Source organism: Populus nigra, chromosome 9 (assembly GCF_951802175.1).
Source record: "Populus nigra chromosome 9, ddPopNigr1.1, whole genome shotgun sequence".
NCBI classification, from domain to species: domain Eukaryota; kingdom Viridiplantae; phylum Streptophyta; class Magnoliopsida; order Malpighiales; family Salicaceae; genus Populus; species Populus nigra.
The window spans coordinates 17,795,609-17,810,869 of NC_084860.1; the positions used below are offsets into that span (position 1 = coordinate 17,795,609).

The 15,261-nt window shown below is 35.8% G+C and overlaps 5 protein-coding genes and 1 long non-coding RNA gene across 10 annotated transcripts; 5 read left to right on the forward strand and 1 right to left on the reverse strand.

The window, feature by feature from the left end:
- The first annotated feature begins 590 nt into the window (after positions 1-590).
- On the forward strand, positions 591-2,422 carry LOC133702874 (phenylcoumaran benzylic ether reductase POP1-like). Of its 3 annotated transcripts, none has more exons than XM_062127196.1 (6): positions 591-773; positions 910-1,044; positions 1,239-1,428; positions 1,519-1,572; positions 1,775-1,978; positions 2,168-2,422. In XM_062127196.1, the coding sequence occupies exons 1-6, from the start codon at positions 591-593 to the stop codon at positions 2,332-2,334; spliced, it is 933 nt and encodes a 310-aa protein (XP_061983180.1). In that variant the 3' UTR covers positions 2,335-2,422. The 3 variants fall into 3 exon arrangements, with proteins under 3 accessions (XP_061983180.1, XP_061983181.1, XP_061983182.1); XM_062127197.1 differs by having other exon boundaries at positions 1,239-1,412; positions 1,509-1,572; XM_062127198.1 differs by having other exon boundaries at positions 1,239-1,401; positions 1,498-1,572.
- A 1,008-nt stretch (positions 2,423-3,430) lies between these two features.
- LOC133703084 (GPI-anchored protein LLG1-like) lies at positions 3,431-6,269 on the forward strand. Of its 2 annotated transcripts, none has more exons than XM_062127499.1 (4): positions 3,431-3,753; positions 3,859-4,052; positions 4,145-4,201; positions 5,710-6,269. In XM_062127499.1, exons 2-4 carry the CDS (start codon positions 3,959-3,961, stop codon positions 6,063-6,065), a joined length of 507 nt encoding a protein of 168 aa, XP_061983483.1. In that variant the 5' UTR covers positions 3,431-3,753; positions 3,859-3,958; the 3' UTR covers positions 6,066-6,269. The 2 variants fall into 2 exon arrangements, with proteins under 2 accessions (XP_061983483.1, XP_061983484.1); XM_062127500.1 differs by having other exon boundaries at positions 3,431-3,659.
- Positions 6,270-6,417: 148 nt separating this feature from the next.
- On the forward strand, positions 6,418-7,638 carry LOC133703083 (pentatricopeptide repeat-containing protein At1g05750, chloroplastic-like). Of its 2 annotated transcripts, none has more exons than XM_062127496.1 (2): positions 6,418-7,262; positions 7,368-7,638. In XM_062127496.1, exons 1-2 carry the CDS (start codon positions 6,860-6,862, stop codon positions 7,373-7,375), a joined length of 411 nt encoding a protein of 136 aa, XP_061983480.1. In that variant the 5' UTR covers positions 6,418-6,859; the 3' UTR covers positions 7,376-7,638. The 2 variants fall into 2 exon arrangements, with proteins under 2 accessions (XP_061983480.1, XP_061983481.1); XM_062127497.1 differs by having other exon boundaries at positions 6,418-6,863; positions 7,077-7,638.
- A 1,325-nt stretch (positions 7,639-8,963) lies between these two features.
- Positions 8,964-13,432, forward strand: LOC133703392 (uncharacterized WD repeat-containing protein C2A9.03-like). The gene is made up of 10 exons (XM_062127876.1): positions 8,964-9,090; positions 10,164-10,325; positions 10,431-10,598; positions 10,687-10,773; positions 10,940-11,074; positions 11,168-11,278; positions 11,523-11,614; positions 11,697-11,802; positions 12,531-12,617; positions 12,704-13,432. The coding sequence occupies exons 2-10, from the start codon at positions 10,188-10,190 to the stop codon at positions 13,115-13,117; spliced, it is 1,338 nt and encodes a 445-aa protein (XP_061983860.1). The 5' UTR covers positions 8,964-9,090; positions 10,164-10,187; the 3' UTR covers positions 13,118-13,432.
- On the reverse strand, positions 13,314-14,058 carry LOC133703394 (uncharacterized). The gene is made up of 2 exons (XR_009843880.1): positions 14,006-14,058; positions 13,314-13,778 (listed from the first exon to the last, which is right to left on the reverse strand). It is a non-coding gene; the product is annotated as an uncharacterized LOC133703394 (long non-coding RNA).
- Positions 14,059-14,260: 202 nt separating this feature from the next.
- LOC133703393 (photosystem I reaction center subunit V, chloroplastic-like) lies at positions 14,261-14,925 on the forward strand. Its single transcript, XM_062127878.1, has one exon. The coding sequence runs from the start codon at positions 14,356-14,358 to the stop codon at positions 14,833-14,835; it is 480 nt and encodes a 159-aa protein (XP_061983862.1). The 5' UTR covers positions 14,261-14,355; the 3' UTR covers positions 14,836-14,925.
- Positions 14,926-15,261: the final 336 nt, after the last annotated feature.

The following is a 15,261-nucleotide window of genomic DNA, read 5'->3' on the forward strand; positions in this document are numbered from 1 at the left end:
TTTGGGAAGGCCTTCAATTTAGACTAAGAAGAAGCCTTTCTATTTGGTTATATTATATTTCATTTTTTCTTTAAAATTTCCGGTTTAATTTCAGATTTTATGTTGTTTTTTATATTCAATATATGACTTTTCTTTCTTGTAAAAACATCTATTTAAAGATTGTAAATATCTTAAAGAAAGATTACTTTAAAGATAAATATGTTTTTTATTTTATAATTTGTCCTCTTTCTATTATTATTCCTTATTTTAATATTAAATTGTTATGAACAGTCTTTAAATAAAACTAAAAAACAATTAATCAAAATACAAGGTCATTATCAATACGTACAAAAGAAGAGATTAACATGTGTTTTTCTTTGGAAAAAAAGAGAGTCAATCTTCGTTATAATTTTCAATTATCAAACAACATCAATACCTTGAAGTTTCTCATACGTCCACCATGAAAAAACAACAGGCTTGACCCTAGCGTGCTTTCCCCACAAAAACATCACCACCCACGTCAGAATCCCTCTATAAATATGTGACTCGATCTTTTTAACTCCAAGCTTCTTTAAACATTAATGTTGTCTTTGGAAAGAAATTCTTAGGCAATGGCAGAGAGAAGCAGGATTCTGTTCATAGGAGGCACAGGATACATTGGAAAATTCATTGTAGAAGCAAGTGTCAAGGCAGGCCACCCAACTTTTGTTCTCGTCAGAGAGTCCACTCTCTCTAGCCCTGCTAAATCCACTGTCATTAACAACTTCAAGAATCTTGGTGTCAATCTCCTCCTGGTAAGTCATTTTTGTTTAAACTTACAAACATTACAAGGTTACTGCCAGATGTTGTGTTTATGAATACATTGCATGGTCAATTTGTTCATTGGTTTGACGTTATTTATTTATGCTTGTTTTTTGTTTTAACATGTAGGGAGACTTGTCTGATCATGAGAGTTTGGTGGAGGCAATTAAGCAAGTGGATGTTGTGATATCTACCATTGCTCACGATCAGTTATATAATCAAGACAAGATCATCGCCGCCATTAAAGAAGCTGGAAATATTAAGGTATGTAGTTAAACTTGTTTGAGTGGATGAATTGTAGCTTAATTGGCATGTTGTCATTCCGGCCTCGTACCGGACCAAGGTTCAGATCTCCTTGTAACTTCAAAAGAAGTGAAAGAAAACTGCTTGGTCGAATCAACTTTATTATTAGTTCTCGAATAAACTAGGATAGCTAAGAAGAACTGTTTCTGTTGCAGAGATTTTTCCCATCAGAGTTTGGAAATGATGTGGATAGAGCGCATGCTGTTGAACCTGCAAAGACAGGATTCGCTACAAAGGCTAAAATTCGACGAGCTATTGAGGCTGAAGGAATTCCATACACTTATGTGGCATCAAACTCTTTTTCTGGTTTCTTTCTTCCAGCTTTGAACCACTCTAGGTCTGGGGGTTTGTGGCTGTATCTCCATGCACATGTCCAGGCTTCAACTTCAAGCATTGGTAGCAATGCAGAAACGACAACATTGAAACAACCTGGAGCTCCTGCCTCAGCTAGAGATAAAGTTATCATTTTGGGTGATGGAGATACCAAAGGTAACATATAGCATCTTTTAGTATTCGATTACAGTGTTTTACTAGATGATTATTGGTTGACCTTGAAATCAGTTCTTTCCCTGGATTGTTTCGTGCATTATGGCCTGTGGATAGTCTAGGCAACTTTTGCAAGGCATATAGTGGCCTGCAACAAGCCGGTCTATCCTTCCCAGAATCTTACAGTTTCATATTTTGTCAATAGTGGTTTTCAACAAGGAAGATGATATTGCCACATATACTATCAAAGCGGTGGATGATCCAAGAGCAGTGAACAAAACCCTCTTCATTAAACCTCCATCCAACATCATCTCATCCAATGATCTTGTTTCTTTGTGGGAGAAGAAGATAGGGAAAAAAATTGAACGGATCTATGTTCACGAGGAGCAACTTCTGAAGAATATTCAAGGTATGATTATATATCATTTCATTGACTTCGAATGAAAATCTGTCCATTTCATTAGCATCGATCCTTCGGGCTCTGCCGCCTCGAGTTGAATAATTTTTAGAGATACTGTTGTTCTTAGTTTCAGTTGTTCAAAATTAACACGGTGAACTAATCAGGCAGTTTAACATTACTTCTCTTCTCTCACCGCAGAAGCTTCAGGTCCACGCAAAGTGATTTTATCGATTTGTCACTCTTTGTTTGTGAAGGGAGATCAGACCAACTTCGAGATTGAGCCATCGTTTGGTGTAGAGGCTTCTGAGCTATATCCTGATGTCAAATACACTACTGTAGCTGAATACCTTAACCAGCTTTTTTGAGTCTCTGCGTTAAATAATTAAGCAGCTTTACCTCAATAAACAATAATCTTGTACATACGATATATATAATTAATTGGGCCTCGTAGTGTGGGGAATGAGGAGGGTGCGTGCAATGCCTGCACTTGTATTATTCATCATATTGTTTGTGTACCACGTATCTTAGGGACCTGCTGATCCCTCTTTGTATTATATTTCTTCTTATGACTACGTACTTCATCTGACATTGTGGGATTCAGGCTTGATTTTATTAACTAGTTAAATCCATGTAAGTAAAGTTATTTTGATACCATAATCCCACTAATTTCTTACATTATTATATCCTATTTTGATAAATGCATAATTAAAACAACGTGGCTTGCACTCTACCGAGAATCCTTTCTTGCCAGTCTGACTCTCCATGCCACCCAGAGGGATTTCAAGGACAGAAGCCATGCAGTGATTAGACACCATGGATCAGCAAGGATGCAAAAAAATAAAAATAAATAAAAAACCCCTTTCAGTAATTATATAAGTATCCCTCTTGAGAATGAGATTTCTGGTTGTGTGCGTGCATGATTGTATTATGCTAATTGTAATTAATTAAGGTTTTCAACGATGGAGACCTCCACAAAGATCATCATTAATTTAACAAAAATCCCTTCCCATTATGATCACTCTAAAAAAATTGGAGAAATCACACCTCATGAATTGACAACCATTTGTAATTCCCACACAAATCAACATCAAGTGGGGAATTGCTACACAAGAGGTGGACTCTACCCTCCTCTTTGCAATTAATCTCAGTGTGTTCCCATATTTTGTAGCTCTTAATGCAATTAAGAGAATCTTTTTCAAAAGTATTTTTTAATTTAAAAATATATTAAAATATTATTATTTTATTTTTAATATCTTTACGTCAAAAACAATAAAAAAACACATAAAAATAATTAATTTAATATCTTTTTAAATAAAAAATAATTTAAAAACATAAACTAATACAATACAAAATAAATTGCAATTTTTTAATATATTTATATCAATACTCTTAAAAAATATTTTATATCTCAGTACTAAACACAATAGAATACTCTTACCAACTCACTTGAAAATTGATCGACTGCTTAGAAGGCTTGAAAAGATGACAAAAAAGTGAGGGAAAAAAACATAAAGGACAAGAGACAGCAAGTCTGGATTTAGTCTTTGCCTGCTTGTCTTGATTGACCCCTGGATTGATGAACTAACTATCAAGGACAAGAAGGAGAGCCACCATAATTTATAATTTCTATTAGTTTGTTTCTCTCATTAATAAAGCATATAAACTTGAGGAGGAATTAGGAAATAGGATGGTGAGTGGTGACCCCAGTTTTCGCGTTCTTTGCTGTATCCCACTTTTATATAGTTGATAGCTCATAGCAATAGTTATTTTCAGATACACTAACTGTAAGCATCAACTGTCTTCACCTTCCTTTTATTCTATCATGTACTTATATTAGCTGTGTTTTTGTTTTTTTTTTTTTTCTTACATACGTTTATGTTTCTGTCTAGATCTCGAAAAACAGTGCTAATCCAAGGATTGAGGAGATAGATATATTGAAGTGAAGAAAGAAAGAAAGGAACGTAGAAAGATTGAAACTTTACAAGGGAGATGGGGTTGAATCACTGTTGTAGAATTGTGTTCTTCTTCTTTCTCTTGATGGGTCTCTTTGCTTCTCCTTCTTTTGCTTCTACTTTCATTTCAGGTACTTATTTTCACTTTCAAGTATGCTTGCTTTTGATTTTTGTTACAAAGATCCATTTTTTATGCTGTCTTTCTTTGTTTATTTGGATGCAGATGGTGTTTTTGAATCTCATGCTTCTACTGGCAGGAATCTTCTTCAGACTAAGAAAGGTTGCCTTTTTTAACTACTTATTTGCTCAATTTTGGTCAAATTTTGTTTTGGGTTCTCTAGATTGTGATCACAATAATGCTTTCTTCTGTGATGTAAGGGATTCCAGTTTTTATTCTTTTGTTATGTGCCCCATTTTGTTTGAGTTAACAATCATGCTTGAGGTGTCTAGGTTTATCTTTAGTTTTCTCTCCTCTGGTACTCAAAGGTCAAGTCCTTTTGGTAGGGTTTCTAAAGGAAATTTCATCATCACTTCAACCTCATGATATTCTTTTGGATATAATAAAACTACAAGGACTGTAATCTTTATTGCCCAGTTGTGTTTGCTAAAAGCTCTTGTGGAAAGTTATTATCACCTACGTACTATTTCATTTCCACTGTTGATCCGTCAACACAAATAGTTTGTTTTACACTTTCACAGCTTGAGTTATTTTAAATTCTTTGAAGTGCTTACACAAGTTTGATTACTCTTGCATTACTGCAACAACTTAGGTATTCAATGTTGCAGATCTTCCTCTGCAAATCATCATGCATGCATTTCTTTGTGAATTTGGAGGAGATATTACTTCTTATTTATTTGATAACAATTAAACAGTATATACACTTGCAAGCTTGGTGATTGGAAGCATACTTGGACTTTTCTTCTTCTTCTTCTTTTCTTTTTCCCTCAAGGACATGCTGGTGTGTCCAGTGTTAGCTAGTGAAGTCAGAAAATCAGTTGGGAAATTTTGAAGATTAAATATTAAAAGATTTTGTGACAGCTAACGGGACTGAGTATTTTGAAGAATATCCTTGTTGTTTGGTTCCAGCTGCTTGGCAGCAACTTGGTTCTTAGTTTCAATCTATTTGTTGTTTGGTTCCAGCTGCTTGGCAGCTAGTTTCAATCTATTTACCAGTCTAGAAGCTTTGGGGTGATGGGATTTGTAAGAGGAATGACTTTGGAAGTTTACAGTTGAATGGATTCAAGCAGATCAATGAGAGACGTTAAAAGATCACAAAAGTGTTCACTAGAAGCCTTAAGACTGAAACTTCATGCTCACATTAGTGTGGTCTGCAAATTCTCTCATGAACCCACCTATCACACAGTTAAAGTCAAAGTCAAAGGAATTACATAGGGGAGGAGATGACTTGTATCATTCTCGAATAGAGCTATTAATATGACCTTGCAAGCTGGTCATGCCTTCCCAATTCTGGTCATTGTGTTTGGTTCTGATGTCATGATCTGCTAGCACAATATATCCAAATGATAACTGCATATTTTGTTGATCTCTGAATGCATGTCAATGATTCTCCATTGTTGATTTGTTCTTTTAAGACGCAACGTGTTGTGTTTGTTTTCTTGAGGGTTTGTTTTTGCAGTTTTTTTATACAATTAGAGAAACATAGGTTACACAATGTTGTTCTAGTCTTGCCAAAGAAGCCAACAATTATTTTCCAGATTTTAATAGGTTGTATCGTTCTGCTTTGGATAGCATGCTGATGGCAATGTATTGTCTTGCTTTATCTGCAGCTTGCCCTGTAAACTTTGAGTTTCTGAACTACACAATCATCACAAGCCAATGTAAAGGACCTCAGTATCCTCCCAGTCGCTGTTGTGGATCATTTAAGGAGTTTGCCTGTCCTTACGCAGATTTGATTAATGACTTGACCAATGAATGTGCATCAATCATGTTCAGCTACATTAACCTCAATGGGAAATATCCTCCTGGTCTTTTTGCCAATGAATGCAAGGATGGGAAGCTGGGACTTGAATGCCCTGCACTACCGCCATCAGAACTGGCCAGTGACAAAAATGGGAGTCAGATTATGCATGGTCCACCCTTGCTGCTGATTCTTTTAGCTGGTTTCATAGTGGTGTTATTTTAATTATTTTGAAGGCCTTAAAATGTTTTTTATCATTCTTTTTTCCCCGCAATAATTTCTTTTAACCTTGGGAGAGAGAAAATTCTCATTCCATTCTGTAGATGCTACATCTAAAACTGTTTATTTAGGCATACTGGAAAAAAGAATTAAAATATGTATTCTTCCCCTTAAAAATACTTAAATCTATAAATTCAAGGTTTCCTCCAATTTGTTTCTTCATATATCAACTTGCCCTTTTCATGCCAAAATTGCCTGTGCCCTTATGCTGTGTATCTGAGATGGTATTGTCTTCATATGAATCATTTTCATCCTTTGATTTTGTTCGTGGCAATGAATAGATGATGCCATGTTTATCAAAAACCATTTTATATCAGCAACAACTGTCATCTTTGCCTAGCTGTGAGCCTGTGAGATATTTTCTAGTTTGAGCCGGTTGTGGAAGACAACTCCATCCTTAACTAGCTGCAAGCAGCATTGGCTGCAGCTGTGGGAATTGAAATAACCTCTTCAATATCAGCAATTGCAACTACCACATGGCTTCTCCTCGAACAATCTCTCCTCATCTCACGGAGGGAAATCTACTCCTCACTTGTTCAACTAGAACACCAGCTACTATTATCTCACTTAAAACGCGCCACAACTTACAGGAAGTAAAATAATTACATGCGCAGTTTGTTGGTCATCATCCCTCAAGTGATAGAAGGCTCCTCGAGTATTGTGTTACAATGTTGCAGATTTATTATGCTGTTCGATCTTGAGAGACTACCTTCTCCTGACGTGTTTTAGAGGGCCTAACAATGGGTAAGTTTCCTCATGAATCTTTGTTACTGTATGATGAATTCCTACTGGCTACCTTTTACCAGACAACTACACTACACATCTTTGTCCTTGAAGCATGCTTCCATTTGAAAGCTCTTTTTGAAGGAAAACAAGTGCATTGCCAGATAATTAAGGCAGGAATAGTACCAGATACCCACATCCATAGCTCCCTAATTCGTATGTACACAAATTCAGGAAGCATAGATGATGCCGAAGGTGTTCTTGGAGAATTCTCAGAAGAGAATACGCTTCCTAAGAATGCCATGATTTCAGGTTACTTGAGCGAGGGTCATGTAGACAAGGCTAGAAAAATGTTTGATAACACAGCAGCAAACGATGCAGCATCTTGGAGTGCATTAATAACAGGATATATAAAGAATGGTATGCATGCTGAGGCATTAGCTCTTTTTCAAGATACGATAGTTTCACATATCCTGCCAAATGAAGCAGCACTAGTGAGTTTGCTCTTTGCTTGTGGACAATTAGGAGCTTAGCATCAGGGAAGATGGATACAGGCATACATTGAAAAACTGGAGTTCTTACGAGCACTAAACTCAGTACTGTCTCATCGATATGTATGCAAAGTGTGGCAGCATTGAGTGTTGTGCTTATGAATTATTTCAGAAAATGCCCCAGAGAGACATTGTAACACGGGGACTTAAGATTTCAGCTTCTGCCATCTATGGCCAAGCTAAAAAATGTTTTCAACTGTTTGATGAGATGCTTGCTGATGGGATACATCTAAATAAAGTCATCTTTGTCGCCACGCTATCATCCTGCTCTTATGCTGGTTGTGTTGAAGAGGGCCGGCAATATTTCAGTCGAATGAAACATGATTTTGGAATCAGAGGACCTGTTGAAGCTATGAATGCATGGTGGACCTCCTTGGTCGTGCTGGGCTGCTGGCAAGGGCAGAAGAACTAATCCTTTCAATGACGGAACAACCTAACTCGATTATCTGGTAACAGGAGGGTCGACAATTTTTTTTTTAAAGAATAATAAATTAAAAAAATTATCATTCTGACTAGAAAAATTAATAAAAAAAAAATCAATGAATAATAGTGAAGTTTTGACTCAGTAAAATCTGAGTCAACCACGGACTAATCAAGTCTATAATTTCAAACATCAATGATTAATGATTTGGAGTGGGAAAGAAACATTTATAAAAATAAATTTATAAAAAGGACATAGAAATAGAAATTTATAGTTGTGTTTACTTATGAAAAAAATAGTTTTTTAATATTTTTTAAAATAAAAAGCTCAAGAAATGCAATATTAACTAGAAATGAAAATTATTTCCTTAAAAAGACGCATTTTCTAGTTCTTCATTTTTTTGTAAAAAATGAAAAATACTAAAATGATTTTTTTTTTAAATTCTCTACTATAAAAATAAAAGTTTTGTTTGTTTAACTATTATGATAATTTCTTTTAATATTTTCAATTTAAGTAAATAAATACCTTGTTTTTCATTTAAAAAAATTGTATTTAGCAAACATATTTCCTTAATTTTTCATAAAACAATCATTTTAGAATAAATAAAAACAATGTTTTTGAAAATAAACATGAGCTATATGTTTCTAGCATTGTATCTCTCTCTATTAAGATCTTTTGTCTTGTAATAGCCTCTTATTCTCTCAACAAAGCTTTTTACTATTGAGTTAGGCATGCACTTTATTTATTTCTACCAATATATATATATATTTATTTATTTTCACATATGGAGCTGCACTATAAAATTTATTTTTTTATTGAATAAATAACTAATTACTGTTTTTATTATACAAATAAAAAAAATGAATAATGAAACTATATTAGTAGTAGCTCAAGATGGTGTTATTAAACAATAACATCATTTTATAATTTTGAAACCACTAATTCAAGAGGATTTTATTAATTTTTTTCTAAAACATACCAAACCAATATAAAAGATACATATTTAATATTATTAAAAAAAGTAATCTTAATTAAAATGTAAACAAAATAAAAAAAGTAATATATATATAATATTTAATAATAATTAAGGGATATGGCCAAGGGGTAACTAACAAATTATTATCTATCCACCATAAGATATAGATAAAAACATTTTCCTATTATTTAATATAGCCATTATTAGTATTATTTAGCTCTGATATTTTATATTTCCTCTCTAGATCGACAAAAGGAGCTCCCTTTCTCCAATCCTCAAAGTTGCAACTCTCACCCGCAGGTACCATTTCTCTCTTTCATTTCCTATTTCTCTTCTCCCGATCTCAGGGTTCCTCAATTTTGGTCCCCATAACGTACAAAACTCGTTCAAAATTATTCCTTTTTTTCTTTCAGTTTTTTTTTGGGGTTAAAAGTTACCTACTTTAGGGTTTATATCGATTCCTCTGGTCTAGTTTTGCGATCCCTTTTTGTATTTGTAATCATAATTAAGATGGCGTTTTATTTTTTCTCCTGATTTTGCTTCAATTTGTTGAAAGTTTGTGACTTTGAAATTCAATTGGGGTTTTGGTGAATATGGTTTCTTTTTGAAATTTTTTTAGTGTTTTGTTGTTTAGGAATTGAGAAATGATGAGCTAATTTTGGATTTTTTCTATTAATTTTAAATTATTGTCGGCGAACATATAGAATTGGTTTTTGGATTATATTGGTTTTTGGTCGATTTTTGTTTAAAGTTTGATGATTTTTGGAGTAATACAATGGAATGCTGTTAATTTCTAACTTACTGAATGCTTATGATTAAAGGCTAATCTAAACAAATACTATGGATTTGGTCCCTTTTGTTTTGTGATGCTTGGATGTCACTCTGTAATTACTTGTTCCTGGTGTTGATTGTTTTGTCATGGTGAATTAGTTTTGCTGCATTGGGTCAGTGTTTGTTGTTGCACAATTGTAATTCGTTACTTCATATTTTGATTCCACCTCAAGCACCTTCTTTATTTATATGAGCAGTGAGGACTGACTTGTTTATTGAATCTATGACTGTTATCACCTGTTTCTTCTGTGTATCATCGTGGAATGTGTATGGATGTTCTGTTTTCATGGTTTTTGTTGTTGATCTGTGATATGTCATCTTCGTGTATCTAAATGAGTTGACTATGATTGGTTGTCAGTAGTCCTTATATGCAGTCATTCCTATAATCTTTTACTTGCTATAGACATTGAATCTATAGCTTTATTATTTCTCCAACCATTTTAATCTTTTAAATTTGGCAATTGGTTTGCGTGTTAATTTTGCTTTATGGTTACATCAGCTTCTGTTGATACTTGACTGATTGGCTTGAGTTGATGTTACAGGGTAGGTGGAATTGTTAGAAAAATATGTCCCATTACCAAGGGGATGATGCTGAATACATGGAAGATGAATATGAAATGGAAGATGTTGATGATGACATGGATGAAGAGTTTCGTGCTAGGGAGATGGGCTCAGACTCTGACATTGATGAATATGACTACCTGGTTCGTGTTCTTACTACATTATTTGTGTGGGCAATCCTGGACAATTTTTGCCACTGTAACTTTGGTCTGATTTAGGATTTGAAGCATTTTTGTGTTCTGCTGCAGAATAATAAAGTAGCTGATACATCTGCTGCTGATGCTAGAAATGGAAAAGACGTTCAGGGAATTCCTTGGGAGAGACTTAGCATCACTAGAGATAAATACCGGCAAACCAGGCTAGAACAATACAAGAACTATGAGAATATACTTCACTCTGGGGAAGATTCAAAAAAGGTGAATTCTTATTTCATCTCTGTTCCAAGAGTGCTCTCTGTCAACAAGATCACTTCAACAGTTTTATACTGTCTTTTTCTTCATGTAGGATTGCAAAATTACTGAAAAGGGGGGCATGTATTATGAGTTCAGACGAAATTCCAGATCTGTCAAATCTACCATTCTTCATTTTCAGGTAAGTTGGAGAAGCCAGCTTTTTCTAGAGAAAAATATTGTGACAATTCATGGAGTCTGGAAAGTCTGGTACATCAATAGATGCATGATTGAGTGCAGATAGGCTTGAAGTGGTTGTAATGTTTGATTGACTTATATACATGTATCTGTGGTTTTTCATGATGCAGTTGAGGAACTTGGTTTGGGCTACAACAAAGCATGATGTCTACCTTATGTCGCATTTCTCTGTCATTCATTGGTCTTCCTTAACTTGCAGCAAGGCTGATGTTCTTGATGTTTCTGGACATGTGGCACCAACTGAGGTCAGTTTTGGCTTTACTTCCTCTTATCTTTGTGCAGATTAGTATTCAGATTTGATTTCTTCTGTAAATTGATCAATTTGTTCTGTTTTCTAGAAACATCCTGGAAGTCTGTTGGAAGGATTCACGCAGACTCAAGTTAGTACTCTAGCAGTGAAAGATAATTTGCTAGTTGCTGGAGGGTTCCAGGGAGAGCTTATTTGCAAGGTAAGTTTAAGATCTTGCTTTTGCAAGTCTTTTTCTTGAAAGAAATAAAGAGATTTCATAAAATGGGTGACCAGTGTTAGTATATAAATGTCACTTTTATGGGGTGTTGGCACTTTCTCAGCTTGTTTTGGTTGCTTGGAAATATAAATTGTTTCTATAATCATGCCACCTCTGAGATTTGATTTAATGATTTCTCTGGTAGTAACAAAAAAAGGTTTATTATCAAGCTTTTATTGGAATGCAGCATCTAGATCGGTCTGGAGTAAGCTTTTGTTCCAGAACAACTTATGATGATAATGCTATCACCAACGCTGTTGAGATCTATGATAGTCCGAGGTACATATTTTCCATTGTGCTGATGGTGGACTATAACATTTTTAATGCAGAAATAACCTACCTTTGTTATATTAATTGCCAGTGGTGCAGTGCACTTTACTGCTTCAAACAATGACTGTGGAGTTAGAGATTTTGATATGGAGAAATACCAGCTCTCAAAGCATTTTCGTTTTCCTTGGCCAGTGAACGTGAGTAACCAATATCCAGTTTGGTAATTCAACATGTTATTTCTTGTATTAGAAACCCATTAGCTACTGTGATACTTTAAACTCTTGCACTGATGAGACCCCCCTAACATGCCATCCATAGTTTCATCTCTCTCACCATATGCAGGTGTGTATTTTGATATCTGTGGCATTTCAGATAAAAGGTTGGATTCTTCTTATAGAAAGAGGAGATCAAATCTTAGTAATGAATCAAAAATTTGTTTTCCACATGTGCAGATTAGTAATGCACATATAATGTCAAGTTTTCATAGTTTAACCGGTTCTGCAACTGTTGCTCTCTTTGGACAGTTTCAATTGTTACCAGAGTGTTGCATCTTTAGCCTCCTCGTGGGTTGTTTGTTACTTGTCAGTCACTAATTGAGGAGTGACAAGCAAGCATTCAGGGAATCAGTTGTCTTTTTATATTAATTTGGTGACATGCTATCAATTTGTTGTATGAAGACTATCAGTCTATCACTGATAAGTGAAACAGAAGCATATTCTTTCATTGTCTCTTCAATCTTGAGTTCATTTTACTTGATTGGATAAATACTGTTTTCTTGAGTTATGTTTTGCCGGGGAAGGCATGGTGGCCTAGTTCTTGCCTAACTTGACAATAGGGGTGGCTGAGGCCAGGTTTTTTAACTACTTGACTGGAAATATAAACATTTGATGGTTATTGCATGTTTTGTTTTTTGTCATGTGTGCAGCATACTTCCCTTAGTCCTGATGGAAAGCTTCTAACAATTGTTGGTGACAGCCCAGATGGTATGTTGGTGGACTCCAGTTCTGGGAAGGTACTAGTCTTTCCTTGTCATCAACTTTACAAATATGAATTTTACAGAGGAGTATATGTGATGACTTGAATTTTGAATGCTTACAGACAGTGACATCCTTGTCTGGGCATCTGGATTTCTCTTTTGCATCAGCATGGCATCCCGATGGGGTCACTTTTGCTACTGGGAACCAGGACAAAACATGCCGCATTTGGGATGTTCGGAACCTGTCCAAGTCACTCGCTGTTTTGAAGGGCAATCTCGGTGCAATTCGGTCAATTCGATACACATCTGATGGCCAATATATGGCAATGGCTGAGCCTGCAGATTTTGTGCATGTTTATGATGTGAAAAATGGGTATGAAAAGGAGCAGGAGATTGATTTCTTTGGCGAGATATCTGGTGTGTCATTCAGTCCTGACACAGAGGCTCTTTACATTGGAGTGTGGGATCGCACATACGGTAGTCTCCTTGAGTATGGCCGTTGCCGGAACTATTCATACCTTGATTCCTTTGTTTGAGTTGCTTGAAGAAATGTGTGTTGGTATGGTTTTTTTCCCTTGATGCAATTGAGGAACCTAATAAAACCATATAATGTAGAAGGAGGTTTAGGTGTATATTGTATTACTATTGTGGAATTTTAGGTTCTCGTGGTTCTATTAGTCTTGGTGCCACCTTTGTTGTTGGGTTATTATAAGATGTGTAGAAAGGAGGGAATGTACAGAAGGCTAGAATGTATAATTCAATGTGAACAATAACATGGAATTGAACTTCTGCTTCTTCAGGTAGATGATTTTTTCTATCTGCTGTCCAATGTAATCTTATTTCTCGTGAAATCCAGTCTTTCTGATCTGTTTCCTTTCCAGTCCCCACCTCATTGCAATTTGCGAGGTGCAAACGAGATATCACATATTTTCCTTTTGCCCTAACTATTTGAGATTCTCGAGCACACTTGATGAAAACTTGCATGCTTATTTACCATACCTTAAGAGGACCATATACACATGACCAGTCTGTTCTGGGTCACTGCTTCGTTAGCAAACACAACTTCATATTCCTTCACGGATGATCCATCACTGGTTTTGGGCCAACCCTCTGGAAGACTCTGATTTGAATGAATAGCATCTGCAGCTGACCCATTATTAATCCCGGTTCCATCATCAAGAAATCCAATTTTTTATTCTGATTCAGTATAAACATGCATGTTAATTACTTCTCGTAGCAATATGTCTTCATATGTTTCTTGACTGATTTAGGACCCGTAAGTACCATATCGTATAATCGTTGTTCAAGATGATCAACCAAAAGCAATAATAGCAAAGGCTGATGGTGGGATTATTTTCAGGGCTAACAAAAACTGATAATTGAACGAATTAGGGAGCATCTATTAACAAGAAAAAGCAACCGACCTCATTGTTATTTTTGCTTCTCGAGGAAATCCGAATCCTTCATGATTACCTTTGACCAACAAAATAAAAATAAATAGAGCTGTAAAGCCAACAAAATTAAATAGATTTTCGGCCCTAAAGGGTGACCATGCAAATTCCATGGTCACCATTTAGGGCCAAAAATCTCTAATCCACAAAGAACCAATGATGCATGGCCATCTCACCCACCAAAATCTTTCCCCTATCGCTTCCATCCTTACAACACTAATCTTCCTTTACACCACCACTAGCGGGATATATGATCTTTATGAAGCAAAGCACGATCTCATCATCTCAAAACCTATCTTCAACTCACAAGGCAGGCACCAGCAATGGCAACCTTTAGCTTGCTTCCCACACCCACCATCCAAAAACACCACCACAACCTCACCCCATCCAACATCTCATTCCAAGGCCTTAGACCCCTCACCAAGGCCAAAACCGCCTCCCTCTCCAAGAACACCCTCACTGCACCAAAAAGGAGCTTAGCTGTGAAAGCAGAGCTTAACCCATCATTGGTCATAAGCTTGAGCACAGGGGTATCACTCTTTTTGGGAAGGTTTGTGTTCTTTAACTTCCAAAGGGAGAACGTGGCAAAACAAGTGCCTGAGCAGAATGGTTTGACTCATTTTGAGGCAGGAGATGAGCGTGCCAAGGAATATGTTAGCCTCCTGAAATCAAATGATCCAGTTGGTTTCAACATTGTTGATGTCCTTGCTTGGGGATCCATTGGCCATATTGTTGCCTACTACATCTTGGCCACAGCCAGCAATGGCTATGACTGGGACCCCAGCTTCCCATGTTGCTTTTAGATCATATCACCATTTCTTTAATCGATTGTGCTTCACTTGTGTAAACCTTGTATAGTGGTAGTGGTTTATTAAAGAGGCTTCTTTCTTCTCCTTTTGGTTTTCACTTTTTTTTTCTCTCCCAAAAGGTTTGCATGATCCTCTTTATGTGTAATCTTCACTTACCTTGCTTTGTGATGTTCTATTGAAGCACCAAAATGTCTTGCACTCTTAACAATTTTTTGGAGCAGAGGCACTTAAGCCACAAATGCTGATGATTGATGAATTGGGTTGTGCCTTGCTGGAAATACAACCAGCTAGAAGGGCATTAGTCCCAAAGCACACATTCCAATGCATTGAATTTGCGAAATACAGAATTTCAATGCATTCATTTCCAGCCTTCAGGTCTGTGAGTTCCAAGTAAAACTTTGGGAGTTCAAAATTATAGCA

What these genes read in the sequence shown, in the direction of transcription:
- LOC133702874 (XM_062127196.1), top strand. Translation starts at nt 591, where the DNA reads ATGGCAGAGAGAAGCAGGATTCTGTTCATAGGAGGCACAGGATACATT. An exon ending in AAGAAGCTGGAAATATTAAG is followed by an intron (nt 1,045 to 1,238) that starts GTATGTAGTTAA and finishes TTTCTGTTGCAG; the next exon opens with AGATTTTTCCCATCAGAGTT. An exon ending in GAACCACTCTAGGTCTGGGG is followed by an intron (nt 1,429 to 1,518) that starts GTTTGTGGCTGT and finishes AACAACCTGGAG; the next exon opens with CTCCTGCCTCAGCTAGAGAT.
- LOC133703084 (XM_062127499.1), top strand. Translation starts at nt 3,959, where the DNA reads ATGGGGTTGAATCACTGTTGTAGAATTGTGTTCTTCTTCTTTCTCTTG. An exon ending in TGCTTCTACTTTCATTTCAG is followed by an intron (nt 4,053 to 4,144) that starts GTACTTATTTTC and finishes ATTTGGATGCAG; the next exon opens with ATGGTGTTTTTGAATCTCAT. An exon ending in TCTTCTTCAGACTAAGAAAG is followed by an intron (nt 4,202 to 5,709) that starts GTTGCCTTTTTT and finishes CTTTATCTGCAG; the next exon opens with CTTGCCCTGTAAACTTTGAG.
- LOC133703083 (XM_062127496.1), top strand. Translation starts at nt 6,860, where the DNA reads ATGGGTAAGTTTCCTCATGAATCTTTGTTACTGTATGATGAATTCCTA.
- LOC133703392 (XM_062127876.1), top strand. Translation starts at nt 10,188, where the DNA reads ATGTCCCATTACCAAGGGGATGATGCTGAATACATGGAAGATGAATAT. An exon ending in CTACCATTCTTCATTTTCAG is followed by an intron (nt 10,774 to 10,939) that starts GTAAGTTGGAGA and finishes TTCATGATGCAG; the next exon opens with TTGAGGAACTTGGTTTGGGC. An exon ending in TGGACTCCAGTTCTGGGAAG is followed by an intron (nt 12,618 to 12,703) that starts GTACTAGTCTTT and finishes GAATGCTTACAG; the next exon opens with ACAGTGACATCCTTGTCTGG.
- LOC133703393 (XM_062127878.1), top strand. Translation starts at nt 14,356, where the DNA reads ATGGCAACCTTTAGCTTGCTTCCCACACCCACCATCCAAAAACACCAC.